Source organism: Leopardus geoffroyi, chromosome B4, assembly GCF_018350155.1.
Source record: "Leopardus geoffroyi isolate Oge1 chromosome B4, O.geoffroyi_Oge1_pat1.0, whole genome shotgun sequence".
NCBI classification, from domain to species: Eukaryota; Metazoa; Chordata; class Mammalia; order Carnivora; family Felidae; genus Leopardus; species Leopardus geoffroyi.
The window spans coordinates 123,002,726-123,020,144 of NC_059341.1; the positions used below are offsets into that span (position 1 = coordinate 123,002,726).

The 17,419-nt window shown below is 35.9% G+C and overlaps 1 protein-coding gene and 1 non-coding gene across 7 annotated transcripts in view; both read right to left on the reverse strand.

The window, feature by feature from the left end:
* Positions 1-15,501, reverse strand: part of WASHC3 (WASH complex subunit 3) — a 93,016-nt gene extending 77,515 nt beyond the window's left edge. For 4 of the 6 annotated variants that reach the window (XR_006708966.1, XM_045464239.1, XM_045464236.1 and 1 more), the window contains exons 1-5: positions 15,371-15,501; positions 14,697-14,795; positions 7,411-7,476; positions 5,468-5,575; positions 1,619-1,729 (exon numbers count right to left, since the gene is read on the reverse strand). Coding sequence is in view for 5 of the 6 variants with exons in the window: in XM_045464239.1 (XP_045320195.1) it covers positions 1,619-1,729; positions 5,468-5,575; positions 7,411-7,476; positions 14,697-14,795; positions 15,371-15,421 (435 nt within the window). In the remaining variant the exon portion in view is untranslated. The remainder of the gene's footprint in view (positions 1-1,618; positions 1,730-5,467; positions 5,576-7,410; positions 7,477-14,696; positions 14,796-15,370) is intronic. The other 2 variants (XM_045464237.1, XM_045464240.1) reach the window with 2 other exon arrangements.
* A 1,811-nt stretch (positions 15,502-17,312) lies between these two features.
* On the reverse strand, positions 17,313-17,419 carry LOC123592273. The gene has a single exon (XR_006709671.1). It is a non-coding gene; the product is annotated as a U6 spliceosomal RNA (small nuclear RNA).

Genomic DNA, 17,419 nt, shown 5'->3' on the forward strand with positions numbered 1-17,419 from the left:
ATAAAAATGTCAAGGGATTTCTGAGAACCTTAGCTGGCTAACTGTAGACAATTCCTAATAATATTACCTTAAAGTGAGTATTTAATAAATAATTGTGGAATAAATGGACAGTGAATTTATATTGAAAAGGAAAATATGAGTTTTTGAACTTCTTATAAAATCAGAAGCAATGTATCAACAATATAAAAATTATCCTAACATGTAGTTTTTTATCAAAGATTTCAAGGCATTCTTATAGGTATCATCAAATGGTTGTTCCTATTTCATAGTTTATATGTGTTAGGTAAGAAAAGACTAAAAAAAAGCCTTCCAGAGTCATCTTGAAAGTTTTCCTCTTCTGTTTGAAAGAGTAAAACACAGTTTTTCGCAGTCCATACTTTAAGCTTAGCAGAGCTTTACTGGGTTCTAGCTTTATAAATATATTTATCAGGGGCGCCTGGGTGGCTCAGTCAGTTAAGCGTCTGACTTCGGCTCAAGTCATGATTTCACGTTTTGTGGGTTCAAGCTGTGTAGGGCTCTGTCCTGACAGCTTGGAGCCTGGGGTCTGCTTGGGATTCTTTGCCTCCTTCTCTTTGCTAGTTCATTACTGCTCCCCTGCTCACACTATGTGTGTCTCTCTCAAAAATAAATATTAAAAAAAATTTTTTTTAATTATTTATCATAATTCACACTCAAAACTAGCCCTACTTTATTCTGATTAAAGAACTTTATATATTTGCATCTCAAAGTCTGGTTTATTTTTTTCTAAAGTCTAGACCAGGGTTTTTGGCTGCCAATGAAGAATTTTGAACGTGATAAATCCACTTCTTCTGACAGCCAGGAAAAGCGAATATACTTTCTTCTCCCCAGTGTCACTTCTGTTACTTCTAAATGAACAATCTACTCTTTCTGATGTCAGACAGTATTTGTTTTTAAATTATTTTGGTAATAAATAATGTCATGGATATCAAAAACAAAACTGGTCTTTAATATTATGACCTCTTTTGCTTGATAGAATTTTATAAATACGGTATTTTTTTTAATTAACAGAAAAATGATGAAGAGCTAGCTCCTTCAACCACTGCAATAGGACTTTCCACAAAAATGAAATCAACTTCTGCTGGTACAGACAACTGTAGATATTTTTTGGTATCATACCATGTAATGATTTCTCAGAAAAAAAACATGAATTCTGAAGTCATATGATAGTAGAAGCTCTACCGTGAATGGCCAAGAGATTTAGGCTCTTTTCTATGACCAAGCCATTGACAAATAAATTCAGAATAAAAATAAACTGCACTAGCATACAGGAATCAAGCTAAAGCCATATGATTTAAAAAAGAGTCCACTTTCATTCCTTTGATACATCCAAGATTTGCTATAACTTTATGTAAAGCAAAACAATTTACATAAATCTATATCCAACTACGTTAATTTGAAGTGTGAGATCAATTTTAACTAGAAAGATTTGACCTCTGTTTACTCTTTTATCAGGGCATTAGTTAGACATAGGAAAGAAGAGTAGAAAACTTGGTCACTCGGTTTAGCAGTTTTCTCAGAAAAAGTAACAACAAAACCTCTAGGGTTAAGAATTTCAAATGAGGCTGCTAGACAGAGAAGACAGACCAAATTAGCTTACCACTTGAACCATTTTGAGATATCTGGCATATCTTGGGTCCTTGGCTACAGTTAAGATATTTTCTGGTGTTACTTCACTTTCCTGTGGTCCAGAGTCTTGTAAACTGTTCTGCTGTAGAGAGTATTGCGTGTAAATCTTTAGACAATTCACAAAAGGGGTCCATTATGTTACTTAAAAAGGGATGTTTCTTCTTATAAATCTAAAGCAATCAATATAAAAAAATCATATTTCTAAATTTAAATACCAATAATTTAATTATGGGATATATGTTTCCAAATATTTACAAATAATTAAATATGATTTCAGAGGAAGTTCCACTTAATATCAACACTATATTGTTCCTTAAAAATGCAAATATATTCATAGCATTAAAAAATATTAGAATTCTGCTTTAGCTGTCCCCAGAGTATAGATATAGAACATGAATTATAGACGGACATATTATTTTAACGAAACTTCTAAAAAAGCTAATAAAACTATTTGATTTGCCAGTTATTCAACACTAGCAGACAGTGAATTGATTTTGTAGGTATCCACCATCTATAGAATTGAATTCATCATTTATTCAGTAATCTTATTATAAGTGGATATAGTCTATTCTTTTAACATCTTAGAAAGCAATACCTAGAGAATTTGTGGAAGAGTAGCCCATTTCTATGGTAAAATTATCTAGTTCTATATATTTCAGGTACTGATGGAACTATTAATGTTAATACTACTTACAATAAAGAATATAGGGGAACAGTCTTTTTAGATAAAAATGCTTTTATCATATAGGCAGTTCTCACTTTGCGTGGTACTGTGTTAAGTGAAAATTGTCCATTTTAGAATCCTGTCTTCACTGAAGTGCAAAGATAGGTCTGTCTGACACAGTTCTAGATTTTTCTATCAACTTGAACATTTGTTATGTTTATTTTTGTGAATTCTCACTCATTATCTATATATTAGCTTTACAAGGTAGTTCCTGAACAGAATGAAATCAATTGTATGCCTACATATCTATGCTGAAATGTAGACAAATCAAGAAATATCTTTAAATGTTCATAGTTTTTAGAATATGAATGTGAATTACACATTAAGTTTTCCTCAGATCATTCAAATATAAATTAAACCTGTTGAAAACTCTAAAGCAAACAAAAACATCCCAAATCCCTTAGGTTTCTGTTATATGGCACTGAGTAGATATATGTATTATTCATCTTTAAAATTCATAAATACAAAAAGTCCAAAACCCTTAATTAAATAAAAAATTCAAACATGACCCAAGTATATTTTTGAAAAACATTATGGACAATAAACTCATACAACAGCACAATGGAACAAATGATAATTACACATGGGACCAATGAATTTCAAAACTCAGCTGTTAACTATGCGTAATAACCAAGATCTCAACAAGGTTTAATTATGTCAGCTCTTACACCTTTACTATTTAAATATCCATTAAATCCTCTATCATATCTCTCAACTGCCCTTCATTTTATTCTCAGTCTGCACAATTGGATGTTCTATTATGAGTAATGATAAGATCTGAACCATGAAATTAAAGTTGCAGAAAAATCAGTATGCAAACCTTAGGTCTTTGACTCATATAGATTAGAGATTGAAATGAATGAATGGTTAAGAAATTGCATTGTTATCCTTTATCAGGTAAATTGACTGTAATGGCAGTGGAAATTGTGTTAAGCACTACTTAAGTCCATTTCAAAACATTTTACATAAAACATAGCAATAACAATGAAGAAATAAGAAGTTGATTTAAATATTATGAACATGCTGAATAGGTATTTTATTAAACTAATCAACATGCAACTTTGCTACAGTTTTTAAAACTCAGAAAGCCCAAAGAACTTCATAAATTCTCCAAATGAATTAATATATGGTTTTTAAATAAAATTGTCAAAATGTATCAAATCATTCTGAATTTTAGAAAATTTAGCTGTGATTACTTGTAATCAATTTTTTGAGACCTTAAATAGGCAGGATCAACACAACTGCAAAAGTTTTAAAGTACATATTGTAGATAGCACTCATAACACCTGGAAAAATATTCAAAATTAGACAGATACCACTTAAAAATTTTACAGAAACATATGACAGCTAGTATCCAACAAAGAATAACTACTAGGTAAAGTGAAAACATTTTCTTAATATTTTTTATACATGCCTTATTTTAGAAAAAGCATGGTCCATATTTAATTGAAAGGGCCTTGTAAAGTTAAGCTCCTCTAACATATCTGGATTCCTTCTTGTATATTATACATATTCCAATGGTCATCATAGTGAAATTTACTATATAAACTAAATGGATGTTAAATTTTCTAATATCTAATTGTTAAGTAAATGGTCATCTAATTCATTCTCCAAATATGGACTATAACTAAATTTATGCCTCCTCCCACAGCCTCGTACCATATGTGTTCAGTATATTTAATGAATTCAACACAGGTGCTGGAGACAGTAGTCTAGCAGATAAGAGCTAAGGACTCTTGGCACCAGATTGCCCGCACTGAAATTCCAGCTTTTACACTTATTTTCTGACCCTTGGCAAGTTACTTAACCTCTGTGTACCTCATTTCACTCATCTGTAAAGTAGAAGTGTAAAGTGAAGTTATTTACTTCATAGGGCTATTGTGAGAATTAAACGAGTTAATTTCTGAAAAGCGCTCAGAAGCACACCTGATAGGTACACAGTACGTACCCTCCACGTTTTAGTCATTATCATCACAGCCAAAGTAATCATAACCTAAAAAATATCCTGTGAAAAGTATCTCCACGTACAAATGCAGAATCCCACATAGATAAGAAGTCTATTGTTCAGTATCACTAGACAGATCACCATTTTAGTGATTATTTTATTTTGAATTTTAATACCCCACTGAGATACATTAGAGATCGTCTGTTCTGCAGCAATGACAATTTTTATTCCTTGAAATAAAAAGTAATATAAAATTGAAATGTATACAGAGCATAAAAGAATATTAAGACATAAGAACCAAATGCAAAGCGTGGACCTTACTAGGATGCTGATTTGAACAAATCAACTCCAAACCCATACTTTTTAGATACGTGGTATCTATAGATCAGTATCTCTCAAATTTTGAGAGCGACTACAAATCCTCTGGGGATCTTATTATGCTACAGATTCTGATTCAACGGGTCTGGGATGGAGCCTGAGAGTCCGTGTTGCTGACAAGTCCCCCAGGTGATGCCCATGCTGCTGGTGCCGGGAGCATACCTGGAGTAACAAGGGGTTAGATGGTACTTGGGAATTTCTGTTAATTATACTGTGTATGATAAAGACATTGTGGTTATACAAGAAAATGCCAGAACTTTCCAGAGATGCTCAAGGAGTTACACAGTGGTGAAATGGTATGATGCCCAGGATTCACTTTAGCAAGTGACAAAAAAGATAGATGAAGCAAATGTAACAAAATCTTTACTGGAGAATCAGGGTGGGTAATGGACATTTAAGTATTCACTGTACTATTCTATTATTGTGTGTGTTTGAAAGGTTTTATAATAAAACATCTTAAAAGTACAATTATTATAATAATGTAGGAAAAATGTCCACAATGAACTTGAAGAATATTATTATGCTCGAGATTTTTTCTAGTCCTATAAATAGTTTCTCTTTCATAGGCAAGGAAAATATTAACTTCAGGGAGCCCTTCAAAATAACAATAAAACAGCTCACTTCTTTTCAAACCTCATTTTCAATCTTAAGGGGTTTAAAATCTTACTATTCAAAGTTTTACATCTTCATTTTTCTTCCTTCAAACCTGCTACTAGGTTTATCTGGTTTAACCAAGACAATCTGCTTGTGTTTCCTGGAACTCAAATACTTACCTGTGATTTCTCTGCAGTGGTTTCAGAATGTGATTCATTTGTGATACCAGTGGCGCTTACAGTAGAAACTTCAAATGCAACATCATCTAGGCCTGGGATAGATGACAACTGAGAAAAGAAAATTAATGTTGGTATATGAGGATAAGATTAGCTGCTTAAACACCGTAAATTTCTAGGTGTATGTGTTTTAAATAGCAATCTTAAGTTTTTAAGCCTATAGAAATAGGGTTTGTAAAATCTCATCTTTGGTGTCTGAAATTCTCCATGCCATAAACTATTTAAAAGTGAAAGTCATGCACAAGTAAAATATTTATGTATAATTTATCATTAATCTAACTTAGCTTATAGCCCTTCTTTTCCTGGGAATTATTTTTAAAAAATGTAAGGAATCCTAGTGCAAGGAATAAAAAGCAAGGGCTTTGGAGTCAGATTGTGTAGGTTTAAGTCATGCTATGTGACCTTCTGTAAATCTCCCTAGACCTCAATTTTCTCCCCTGTAAAGTAGGGATAAGAAAACTTACCTCACAAAGTTATTGTAAAAAGATTTTTATTAAACATACTTTGTAACAACAAAACAACACACACACACACACACACACACACACACACAAACAATCACACAAAAAAAGTCCTTTGCAGCACATTTTAAATTTGAACGATCTGGGAAACGACAAAACTCTTGTCATCACATTTTAATGACTGACAGCCCTTTTTTTTCTTTCTTTAAACATTTATCACCAAATGTTACTAAAATGTGTTATTTTTCATATACAAAAGGTAGGTATGTTGTCAGTGGTTATATATTTCAGGTTGGATCTGCAAGATCCACGCCAACCCACTTTTCTGATTTCTTTCTGGTATCAGTGATAGATATTTGTCAGATGTTTGGCTGACTTTAGGGATTAATTTTATGGTTATGGAAATAATTAAGGTTATGGAAATGATTAAAGTTAACTTATCTACACAGTAACTTAACTTGTGACCATGGATTCTAACTCAAGAATTGCCCAAACATTAAAATTAGACACATACTCATGATGAAGAATAATGAAAAAAAACAATGGTAATAAGGTCTGAAGCAGCAATATTCACTGAGAACTGCTGACTGATGACAATACTTAGCATAGTGGTTATGGCCCAAATAGTTATAAGTAGGTATGGCTGCTAGGAGAGTACCTTGAACATGGTCAAGGCCAGGTATCCTATATTTCCCAAGCTACAGAAACGTGCTGAGAGAAATATAGTGGCTGAAGTCCACAAGATGTAGAAAGTACGAACGAGACATTCTAATCCTTATGCTAAAGATGTCAGCCATTTTACTTCCTCATAAATATTCAATAAGCATTTTTTCAGATCAATTTTTTTTGAAAAAGGACAAAGTCACAAAAATATACTCATGTCTCCAGTATTTTATAATCAGGGAAAACACAAAACCTGCACATTTTCAAATCAAAACACTCTATTTTTGTTAGTTCTATTGTGTAATTTCTGACCTCAAAACTGGTATTCTTCATTAGCATTCAATATATTTGAATACAGAAAATAGTGATATTTTCTCCAAATTTTGCTCTGGAGACATGTGAACTTTTATTAATTTGTACTGTGTTAACAAATGATTACTATTGAGATAACTGTGAATTTTCCATCAAATGAACTATATAGAACCAGCCCAATTTGTTAACATGTTATTCACATGCTGTTGGCTAGAATAATGAAAGAAATTTCAATTCATGTGTATATTTAAACAGACTCAGGTAATGGTTCATAATAAGTATCATTTCCTTTGCAATTATAATGAATTAAAAACAAACACAAAACAATGTACCACCTCATGGATGCAGGAGCTAAACTGAATTCATTACCAATTCAATTAAAGTTAAGTATGACTGAGAAAGTTGGTATATGCAGAAAATTTATACTATAAATTATTCAGAAATACAAACCTTTGCATCTAAAATATTTAGAGTTGTTTCAATTTGCTGGATACGAAGAGAAAGGTCTGCCAGTTTCTGGAAAAGAAAGATCAGAATAAAAGAACAAAGTCTGACTGAAATGAGCTGTTAACAAGGGTTAACAAAGGGCAGATTTGAAAAAAACAAACCCGTGATGGTTTAAATATTAGTCATTTTCTAATATACTACACTTTTACTTACATGAGTAGGAATGGGAGCTCAAGTTAAGTATTTTTGTAACCTCCATTAGCATGCTTCATGGTTACTTTATAAAACTGTATTCACAGATAAGCAAAAGTTATATTTTCAGCCTTATCAAACTCATCAGAGCCATATTCAATCATTGGAATCAGAAGGTAAACTTCTTCCAGGACAGAGTTTTTTGTTTACTGCTATATCCCTCATGCCCAGAGCAGTACTTGATACTTAACAGGAGTCTAATAATTATTTGTTGATGAATGAAGGAATTCTTCATAGAAAAGAAGAATAAAAATTAGCCCAAGACAGCTTGGAACAAGATCTGCCTTTATAAATTACTTAAACACTTAAGTATATACAATTAGTCCCAAATTTAAATTTTTTAAGTTTGAAAATTAAAAGAAGATGAAATTAAAAGATGAGCAGTTCATGTTGGAAAGAAGTAAAACACAGAGAAAAAATTAGAGTACTAAAAAGCAAAAGGAATCAACCTACCATCAAAATCCAAGATAAAAACAGAACCAAAAGCTTACCATGCTCTAGTTATTCTGTAGAATTAAATTACCCATGTGTGTATATACACTATACATAGCCACACAAGTAAAAGTAACACCATAAAATATGATCCATAAGAGCATTTATTTAAAACTCCCGAATCCTAAACATTATTATATTCAGTGACCTAGTCCAAGGCAGTTGGCCCATTGACAGTTGGCAGATGTGCAGCATCCTGACTTCTTTCTGGGTTATTATCAAGATCCTGACTAACTCCCAAGCAGAATTTTAACACTACAAGCAATGGTCATTTTGCCCACATTTAGAGGGAAAAAAAACTGAAATGCAGTCACAATGTAGTTAGAGCTTCACAAGACATTTTTAAGATGAGCATCCTGGTATCTACAAAGCTACAATTTTTTATTCTATAATAATTTTTTATTTTATAATGTTTAGTTCCAACATTAGAATCTAGTTTTAACGGCACTCAAAGCTTTCATTTCTTTTAACTTTGATTTCTAGCATTTGTTCATATAAGTCTTTAATGTAAATACAAATACTGGTTTACAAAACATATGAATGAATTCTCTAAATTATAAGTGTTTTCCTGGAAGTCATGAAAATTACATTTTAGGGGCGCCTGGGTGGCGCAGTCGGTTAAGCGTCCGACTTCAGCCAGGTCATGATCTCGCGGTCCGTGAGTTCGAGCCCCGCGTCGGGCTCTGGGCTGATGGCTCAGAGCCTGGAGCCTGTTTCCGATTCTGTGTCTCCCTCTCTCTCTGCCCCTCCCCTGTTCATGCTCTGTCTCTCTCTGTCCCAAAAATAAATAAAAACGTGGAAAAAAAAATTAAAAAAAAAAAAAAAAAGAAAATTACATTTTATGCAGATTTCATCAGTATTTTATAGAGAAGCTTAGTAACTGCAGAAATCCTACAACAAATTAATTTGTAAAGTGAGATAAGTTCTAGCTTATTTATAAATACATGCATTGGTTTGATTAAAGTGAATACAGAAAAAGATGAATTAAAAATTGTTTAGAGGGGCGCCTGGGTGGCGCAGTCGGTTGGGCGTCCGACTTCAGCCAGGTCGCGGTCTCGCGGTCCGTGAGTTCGAGCCCCGCGTCGGGCTCTGGGCTGATGGCTCAGAGCCTGGAGCCTGTTTCCGATTCTGTGTCTCCCTCTCTCTCTGCCCCTCCCCCGTTCATGCTCTGTCTCTCTCTGTCCCAAAAATAAATAAACGTTGAAAAAAAAAATTGTTTAGATATATAAATGCACTTAAAAAATTTTTTTTAATGTTTATTTATTTTTGAGAGAGACAGACACAGACTGTGAGCGGGGGAGGGGTAGAGAGAGAGGGAGACACAGAATCTGAAGCAGGCTCCAGGCTCTGAGTGTCCGCACAGAGCCCGATGTGGAGTTCGAACTCACGAACCGCAAGATCATGACCTGAGCTGAAGTTGGATGCTTAACCAACTGAACCACCCAGACGCCCCCATATAAATGTACTTTTAAGCAATAATACCCAGCATTGTAAAGGCCCCAGCATCCACCTAATATGCTACACCGTATATGCAATGTATCATTTGAAATCTCACACCAGGGGCACCTGGGTAGCTCAGTCGGTTGAACTTCAGACTTTGGCTCAGGTCATGATCTCAAGGTCAGTGAGTTTGAGCCCCAAGTCGGGCTCTATGCTGACAGCTCAGAGCCTGGAGCCTGCTTCGGATTCTGTGTCTCCCTCTCTCTGACCCTCCCCCGTTCATGCTCTGTCTCTCTGTCTCAAAAATAAAAAAACATTAAAAAAAAATTTGAAATCTCACACCAAATGCATAAAGTAGGAATGATTATCATGCCAATTTTAAAGAACAGAAAACTGAGTTTTCATACAAGTAAAAGCATCTGAACTTAAACACTCCAAATCGAGATACAAAGATAGTAACTATCTTTCAAAGAAAGAATTTTTACATTGTTTGAAAGAATCATACATTGTTAGAACATGATGCCATAGACTCTGGGTGATGATAATGTGTCAGTGTACATTGTAACAAATGTACAACACTGATGGGAATGTTGATAACCACAGAAGTTGTGGTTGGTGAACTCTGGGAGGCAAGGAGCACATGGGAACTCAATGCTTTCTGCTTAGTTTTGCCGTAAACCTAAAACCTTTCTTAAAAAAAAATTATATACATATATATACATATATATATATACATATATATATATATAAAATTAAAAATATGCACACCAAGATGGAAAATTCCCAGGCACTGCATAGATAGAAATTTTGTTATTCAAAGCTAGTAAGTAATCAATCCATTTCTCATGAAAACTAAGATGCTACTGTGCTTTAAAAAAAAAAAAAAAAAAAAGTAATCAAATTATTCTGATCTAATTTCTAAAATAGATGTTATTTATCTGGAATTATTTTTTTAATTTTTTTTAATGTTTATTTTTGAGAGAGAGAGAGAGAGAGAGAAAACACGCTAGCGAGCGTGAGCGGGGGAGGGTCAGAGAGAGCCAGAGACACAGAATCTGCAGCAGGCTCCAGGCTCCAAGCTGTCAGCACAGAGCCCTAAGTACGGAGCCCGATGGGGGGCTAGAACCCATGAACCTTGAGACCATGACCTGAGCCTGAGCTACTCAGGCACTCCTATCTTTATAAGGATTTAAAGCAAACCTGAAATGCCTTGATTTGGGACAACAGGGTAATTTGCAAGGTACCTGAAGTTTGTCAGATAAGCTGAAAATTTCTTGATTTATCACCTACCTATTTCTAAAGAAGTGCATTTCATTAAAGTGAAAAAAAAAAAGATGAAATAAATATGGAGTTAATAGTTGAACACGGAAACAAAAATAAAATACTGTGGTTTTTCAGGTTTGTAAAATATCCAGTTTGCATATCCAAGTCTCAAAAAGAGAAACAACATTTTAAAATAATGGATCCCTTGGTATATCACACTGGGTTGATTATCTCCTATAAGCCAGAAAGGGAAGCAATCAGTGGTTTTATTAAGCTTCATCTGACACTTAAACCCAGCAGTTGTAAAAGCTGTAGCAGTAAATATAGTTTTTAAGCAAGATTATTTGGTTGAAGGTTAAGTCTGATGGTGGGATTAAAAACTGGATGCCGAAGGTAAGCACTCTAAAATTTGTTACATTATGTGAGAATCCCCAGCATTTTTTCCCTATTCTTAAAGAATTTAGAAAAAAACCAGTTTGGAATATTTAAAAAATGATTAAAAACTCAGTATGCTACACGTTACAAGTCTGAGTCAAAATAACACATATGATTGCCCTGTTTACAGAATACCTTTAACTTTAAAATTCATTATAAGGTTAAATTTCTGCTCAGTTTTATCTATGATATGCATAGAACTTACACTGCACTTCCTACCCCATCCCATTTTAAATTTGCACACCCGATGGGTCACCATAAGATTTTTCTGAGTAGTGTCCAGAATAGAAATGCTTACTGGGGATTTGTGAAGAAAGAACTTTGTAACTTGGGTCTGATTCAACTACTTTCCTTTCTCTGGCTTCCAACCTTTCTCCTTACCCTGGTTTCAGTCATTAGAAGAGTTATAAAGTACTCTGGTATCCAGAAAGTTTTTTAAAAGTGAACTTTTTCACTTTTCTCTTTCTTTTTTTAAAAAGTTTATTTATTTATTTTGAGAGAGAGAGAGCATGCAAAGGGAGCAGGGGAGGGGCAGAGACAGAGGGAGAGAGAGAATCCCATGCAGGCTCTGCCCTCTCTGCTGAAAGCCCGGAGCAGGGCTCTATGGATCTCAAGAACCATAAGATCATGACCTGAGCTGAAATCAAGAGTTGGACACTCAACTAACTGAGGCACCCAGGCTGCCCTTCACTCCTCTCTTTATTAGAGAACTGCAAAACCAGTATTAGTGATGAAGAAAGAGCCCTTATCATTTGTTTCAAATTTAATTCCAGTTTGAGTTTAGCTGTGATTGAAGTTGCTACAGTTTGTATTTGGTTCAAACCAGATTATATGAAAAACAAAAAACAACAACGATAAAACTCCCAGGTTTTCTTTTTCCCCCCGTTCATTTCCAATTCAAAAAATAGCACCTAAGTTTCCTATTTTGCTCAGGAAAACAGTAATTTTGGCTCTTGCTTAAGGCTTTAACTAAACAAGGAATACAGGTCTAACAGGTGCTATTGACAAATGACAACCCATTTTGAAAAATCACATTGATCTTAACTCAAGGGAAAAAAATGGCATTTGATGTTTGAATACATATGTTATGTCCTTGGAATATATCATATCATATCATATCATATCATATCGAAAAAGACATAACATCAAAGGATATGGCATAACAAAAAAGAGAATACAAATCTAAAAAATAAATTTTGAATAGCTCATTGCAGTCTCTCACTTGAAAATGATGTAAACATGCCTCTTACCCAGATCAGAAGGTGCAACATAACAGAAGAGTGAAACACTTTTGATTTTTACAGTTATTAGATCGGAGCTGGAACTCCAAGTCTGTTACTTTCTAGCTGTGTGAGTGTGGGTAAGTTCGAGTAACAATTGCAGCTATAAATACTGTGTAAACAAATACATGCCTAAAGAATGAATAAATGACTAAGCAAATGATTTAAATCTTTCTACATCTCAATTTCTGTATTTCTAAAAAAGAGATAATTGGACCTCTCTCACAGGGCTGGGCTGTGATGATGAAATGCATGTAGAGCTCATAGTACAATACCTACAGAGTAAGCACACAATAAATATTAGTTATTGTCATCACACCAAGCCAACAGTCTATAACTGACATAAATATCCAAACTGCTAAAATATGAATTGTAAATAATGAGTTATAGTCACTAGAGTCAACCCTAGACCACCACCCATTAAGGAGAAAAAGGCGATAAACTACCTGTAAACTTCATGAGGTTTTGGTCAACAAACTTTTCTCTAGGGTTCAGGGAAGAACTAGGGAATAGTGAAATACTCAAAACAGTTGAGGGAAAGTTGAGAGAGGAACAGAGGGGGTTAAAGAGTGAATCAGGAGGCTCTGGTAGTGCATAAGCAAGCAATAAACAAGACAGGATTATTGTTATACTGGATTTAGTCTTCAGTAAATAGCACTCATTTCCTAGGCAGTGAAAATTGTTAAGCACTACAAAGGTGAGGGGCTATCCCTGCCTCAGGGCAGCTTAATCAAGTTGCACTCATAGCTGTGTTTGCTGGTTGTTTTATTTTTTTAACCTGGTGAGGAGGAGCATGTGGATGGAGTATTTGCTCCTCTCTGCTACCGATCCTTGAATTGTCTCTCTCCACCCTACCCTGGTATAAAAACTGAAGGACTGGGGCGCCTGGGTGGCGCAGTTGGTTAAGCATCCGACTTCAGCCAGGCCACCATCTCGCGGTCCGTGAGTTCGAGCCCCGCGTCGGGCTCTGGGCTGATGGCTCAGAGCCTGGAGCCTGTTTCCGATTCTGTGTCTCCCTCTCTCTCTGCCCCTCCCCCGTTCATGCTCTGTCTCTCTCTGTCCCAAAAATAAATAAACGTTGAAAAAAAAAAAAAAAAAACCAAAAAAAACTGAAGGACTAAATCCTTGGCTTACTGCTCTTTAGTCAGTCAATTCTATATCCCATTTAGAGAAGCAGCAGTAGGAGATAAAACTCCTGGAAGCAAGCGCCTAGCCTCTGGTGCTTAGATAAAATATAACGAACTGAGTCTCTTACTCTATCGATTATCATCGTAGTTCACTTTCTTTTGTTTTAGTGAGAAGGCAGAAGAGATTTTGACTAGAGATTGTTAACTAGACAAAAATAAGATGTTATACAAATGAAAATAGTTTTCCTGTCTCCATGCAATTTTTGTTAATAACAACACGTGTAACAAAAACTACTTGCTAAAGCTATACCTTATAAATAAGACCGAATGAACTAGATACTATTTTTAGTGACTCACTTGTGTATGATCTCATTTTACTCCTCTTTCTCCTTTTTAAATCCAACTTCAACCCAGGGTTCCCATTTTCTTCCCCATTCTCTTTTTTTTGGCTTTTTAAGAAAAAACAGGGCTCCTTGAATCTGATATCTAATCCTTAAACTAGGTACTCAGTCCTCACTTCACAAGTCATTTGCTGGCAGTATTTTTATTATTTTCATAATTATATTTGATACTAAAGTTATGTTTCGAGGCTACTTCCCCAATCATCTTCTGGATCAAGAAATGTAAAATAATTTTAATATAGACTGAAAACTATGTGTATGTAAAAATATACATCTCTGGCGAAAACGTGTAAAATTTCAAAATTAAAAAAAATGTTTTCAATTGTGAAACCCTGTTATTCCTTTTGTTCTCTTTAGGCACATAAGCCTTACTGAACTATCTCACAAAGGCCTCTAGTAAATTAATTCAGCAGACGTGGGGTGCAAGATTGATGATATAGAATCAAAGAGGATTTAAGGTATGTTATCCCAATAACTGGATGACAAGAGGTCATGGTACATGAGTACCTAGACTGCAGTCCTTGTTTTACTCATTTGCCACCTCCAAAAGTACAAGATGATTTCTAGGCTCCTCATTAAACCAGTATCACCAGACCTACCTCCTCACAAACTGTAGAAAAGCGGTTGAGGAACTGTACAGTGTGCACCACAAATTGGTTTAGAAATGCCACCGTTCTTTTCTGTTGAATAGCTGGCACCTGTGTCATGTAAAAACAAACATGATTTGTACAGGAGGAAGTACACCGTGCAAACCCTTTGACTTCAATTATATATAATAATAACGGGGCATTTTTGCTGTATTATATGAGTTACTCTAAGTACTACGAATAGTCACTAACTCGTTTTCCTAAACTGTGGGGTGGGGCGTCTGATGACAGAAGCCGCAAAGTTTGAGTATGCGCTTTGGATTCACAAACGTGAACTTTAACAGATAAAAGGCAACACACATAAACACACAAAACTTGCGGGCCATATAAAAGAGGTAGGGTTAGAGGTCGCAACCTGCTCCTATCGCCGTCGTGTAACCGGAGCGTAGAGCGACCCCTAATACGGGAAGCAAAGACCAGAAAAAGTACACCACCCCTTTAAACGGATCAGGAGGGACCCCTTTTTAAGGTGAACTGTGGGACTCTTCCCTCCCGAGGGCAGGACCAGAGAGGCCCGGGGCCAGGGACAGGGTTGGATATGGAGAGGTGGTGTGTCCCTGGGAACCGAAGTTTCCTTCCCCATCCTCCTCCCAGGTCGCCTAAGTTCAACTCGGTCGTTTACAAACCTTCGTCAGGTCTATGCCTGACCCCATGAGAGGAAGCCCGTCCTCATCCATCTCCTCAGCGGGCGGGGGACCCAGGGCTCACCCACAAACCCCTCCCAGACCGGGCCCGCCCAACCCGGTAATAATGTCCAAACACCTCCCCCTAGTCCCCGCCTCCAGGGCCCTTCCCACCGGAAGGAAACGCCTCCGCTTGCCAATCACGCCGCTGCTCCCGTAGAACCCGGCTCTTTGCGCGGCATTCTGGGATTGGTAGTTCAAATCGGGATTGTGACTACGTCAGACGCAAAGGCGCGCGCGGGGTGGGGCAAGACTGTAGGTTTAGTAGTAAAGTCTTTAAAAGGGGGTAAAAAGAAAAAAAAAAGTAAAACACTGAGTCTGGGTAAGATTATTCCTGCTTAGTCCTGTCATATGAATTGCAAAGTCATTCGTTAATAAAACCTATACATTTTTAAAATCCTGCTAAATCCTGGGTACTCTCCTTTAGGTCTGGTGGGGAATACAAAGATTAAGTCAGGTTTAGCCTGCTGCGCTGGAGAGGTTAATGCCCTGAAGCAGGACACAAAACTTGTTTCCTAAGGACTTTAAACATGAAATAAAATGTCAAATGCTACAAGTGAGGCAAAAACCGATGAAAGTGTTTTTTTGTTTGTTTGTTTGTTTGTTTGTTTGTTTTTTCACTTAGATCATCAAAAAGGTACAACAGACAGACACCTGGACAGAATTTTGCATCAAGGGGTTTGAAGATCTTGGCTCAGATTTTGACTGTTCAGCTTAGCACCTATAGGACCTAGGAACAGCCACCCAACCAAAATGTGATCCCCTTCGTTGTAACTTTTCATCTATACAGTCACATCTCAAGTTCCAACATTCTCTGATGCCTGGGTTTCTGTAATAGCCTCTTCCTGCCTCCATCTGTGTTGCTCCAACTGAAACACATCGTAGCCATATAGTGACTGTTTAAAAGACAAACCTGATTATATTACACAGGATATAATTTTGCTTCTCATTTCTCTCAGTTTAATGTGCTTACAAGGCCCTCTGTATGGCTCTTGCTCACCTCTCTAACCTCACTTCTCACTATTCCCTCCATTTAACTCCCCCAAATTTCTTTAAGTTCTTGAAACCAGGAATTGCTCTGGGAATTAAATATGCTGTTTCCTTTGCCTAGAACAATCTCCCTTGTTCCCTGACCACCCCTGCCTAACTCCTACTTATTCTCATCTCCTTTATCCTTGTTTTCAACGGTTTGAATACTGTGAACTTGGACGTAATTTTCTTTGTATTTATCCCTCTTCAAATCTGCTGAGCTCACATCTGTGGTTTGATGTTTTAAATTTTGGAAGATTTTTTGGCCATTATGTTTTCAAAACAAAGTTTTCTTCTGTCACATTTCCTCTTCTTTTCTGGAACTCCAAAATACATGTATGTTAGATCACTTGACACTGTCCAAAGTTCATTGATGCTCTGCTCATTTTTTTCTCCCTGTGCTTCAGAGTAGATAATTCTTATCGACTTATCTTCAAACTTACTGATACCTTGTTTTCTAGTGTTCAGTTTGTTATAAAACTACTTATCCAATGAATTTTTATTTTAGATTTTTCAGTTCTAAAGAATGTCCATTTTTAGGAGTTTCTATTTTTCTCCTGAAATTCCCTGCACCCATCTTGCCCTGTATATATGTGTGCGTGTGTATAACCACTTTATTTAATTTATTTTTTAATTTATAACCAAGTTAGTTATCATATAGTACAACAATGATTTCAGGGGTAGATTCCTTAGTGCCCCTTACCCATTTAGCCCCTCCCCCCTCCACAAGCCCTCCATTAACCCTCTGTTTGTTCTCCATGTTTAAGAGTCTCTTATGTTTTGTCCCCCTTTATGTTTTTATATTATTTTTGCTCCCCTTCCCTTATGTTCATCTATTTTGTATCTTAAAGTCCTCAAAAATATGGAAGCTTCACGAATTTGCGTGTCACCCTTGCGCAGGGGCCGTGCTATCATATCTCTGTATCATTCCAATTTTAGTATATGTGCTGCCGAAATGAGCAC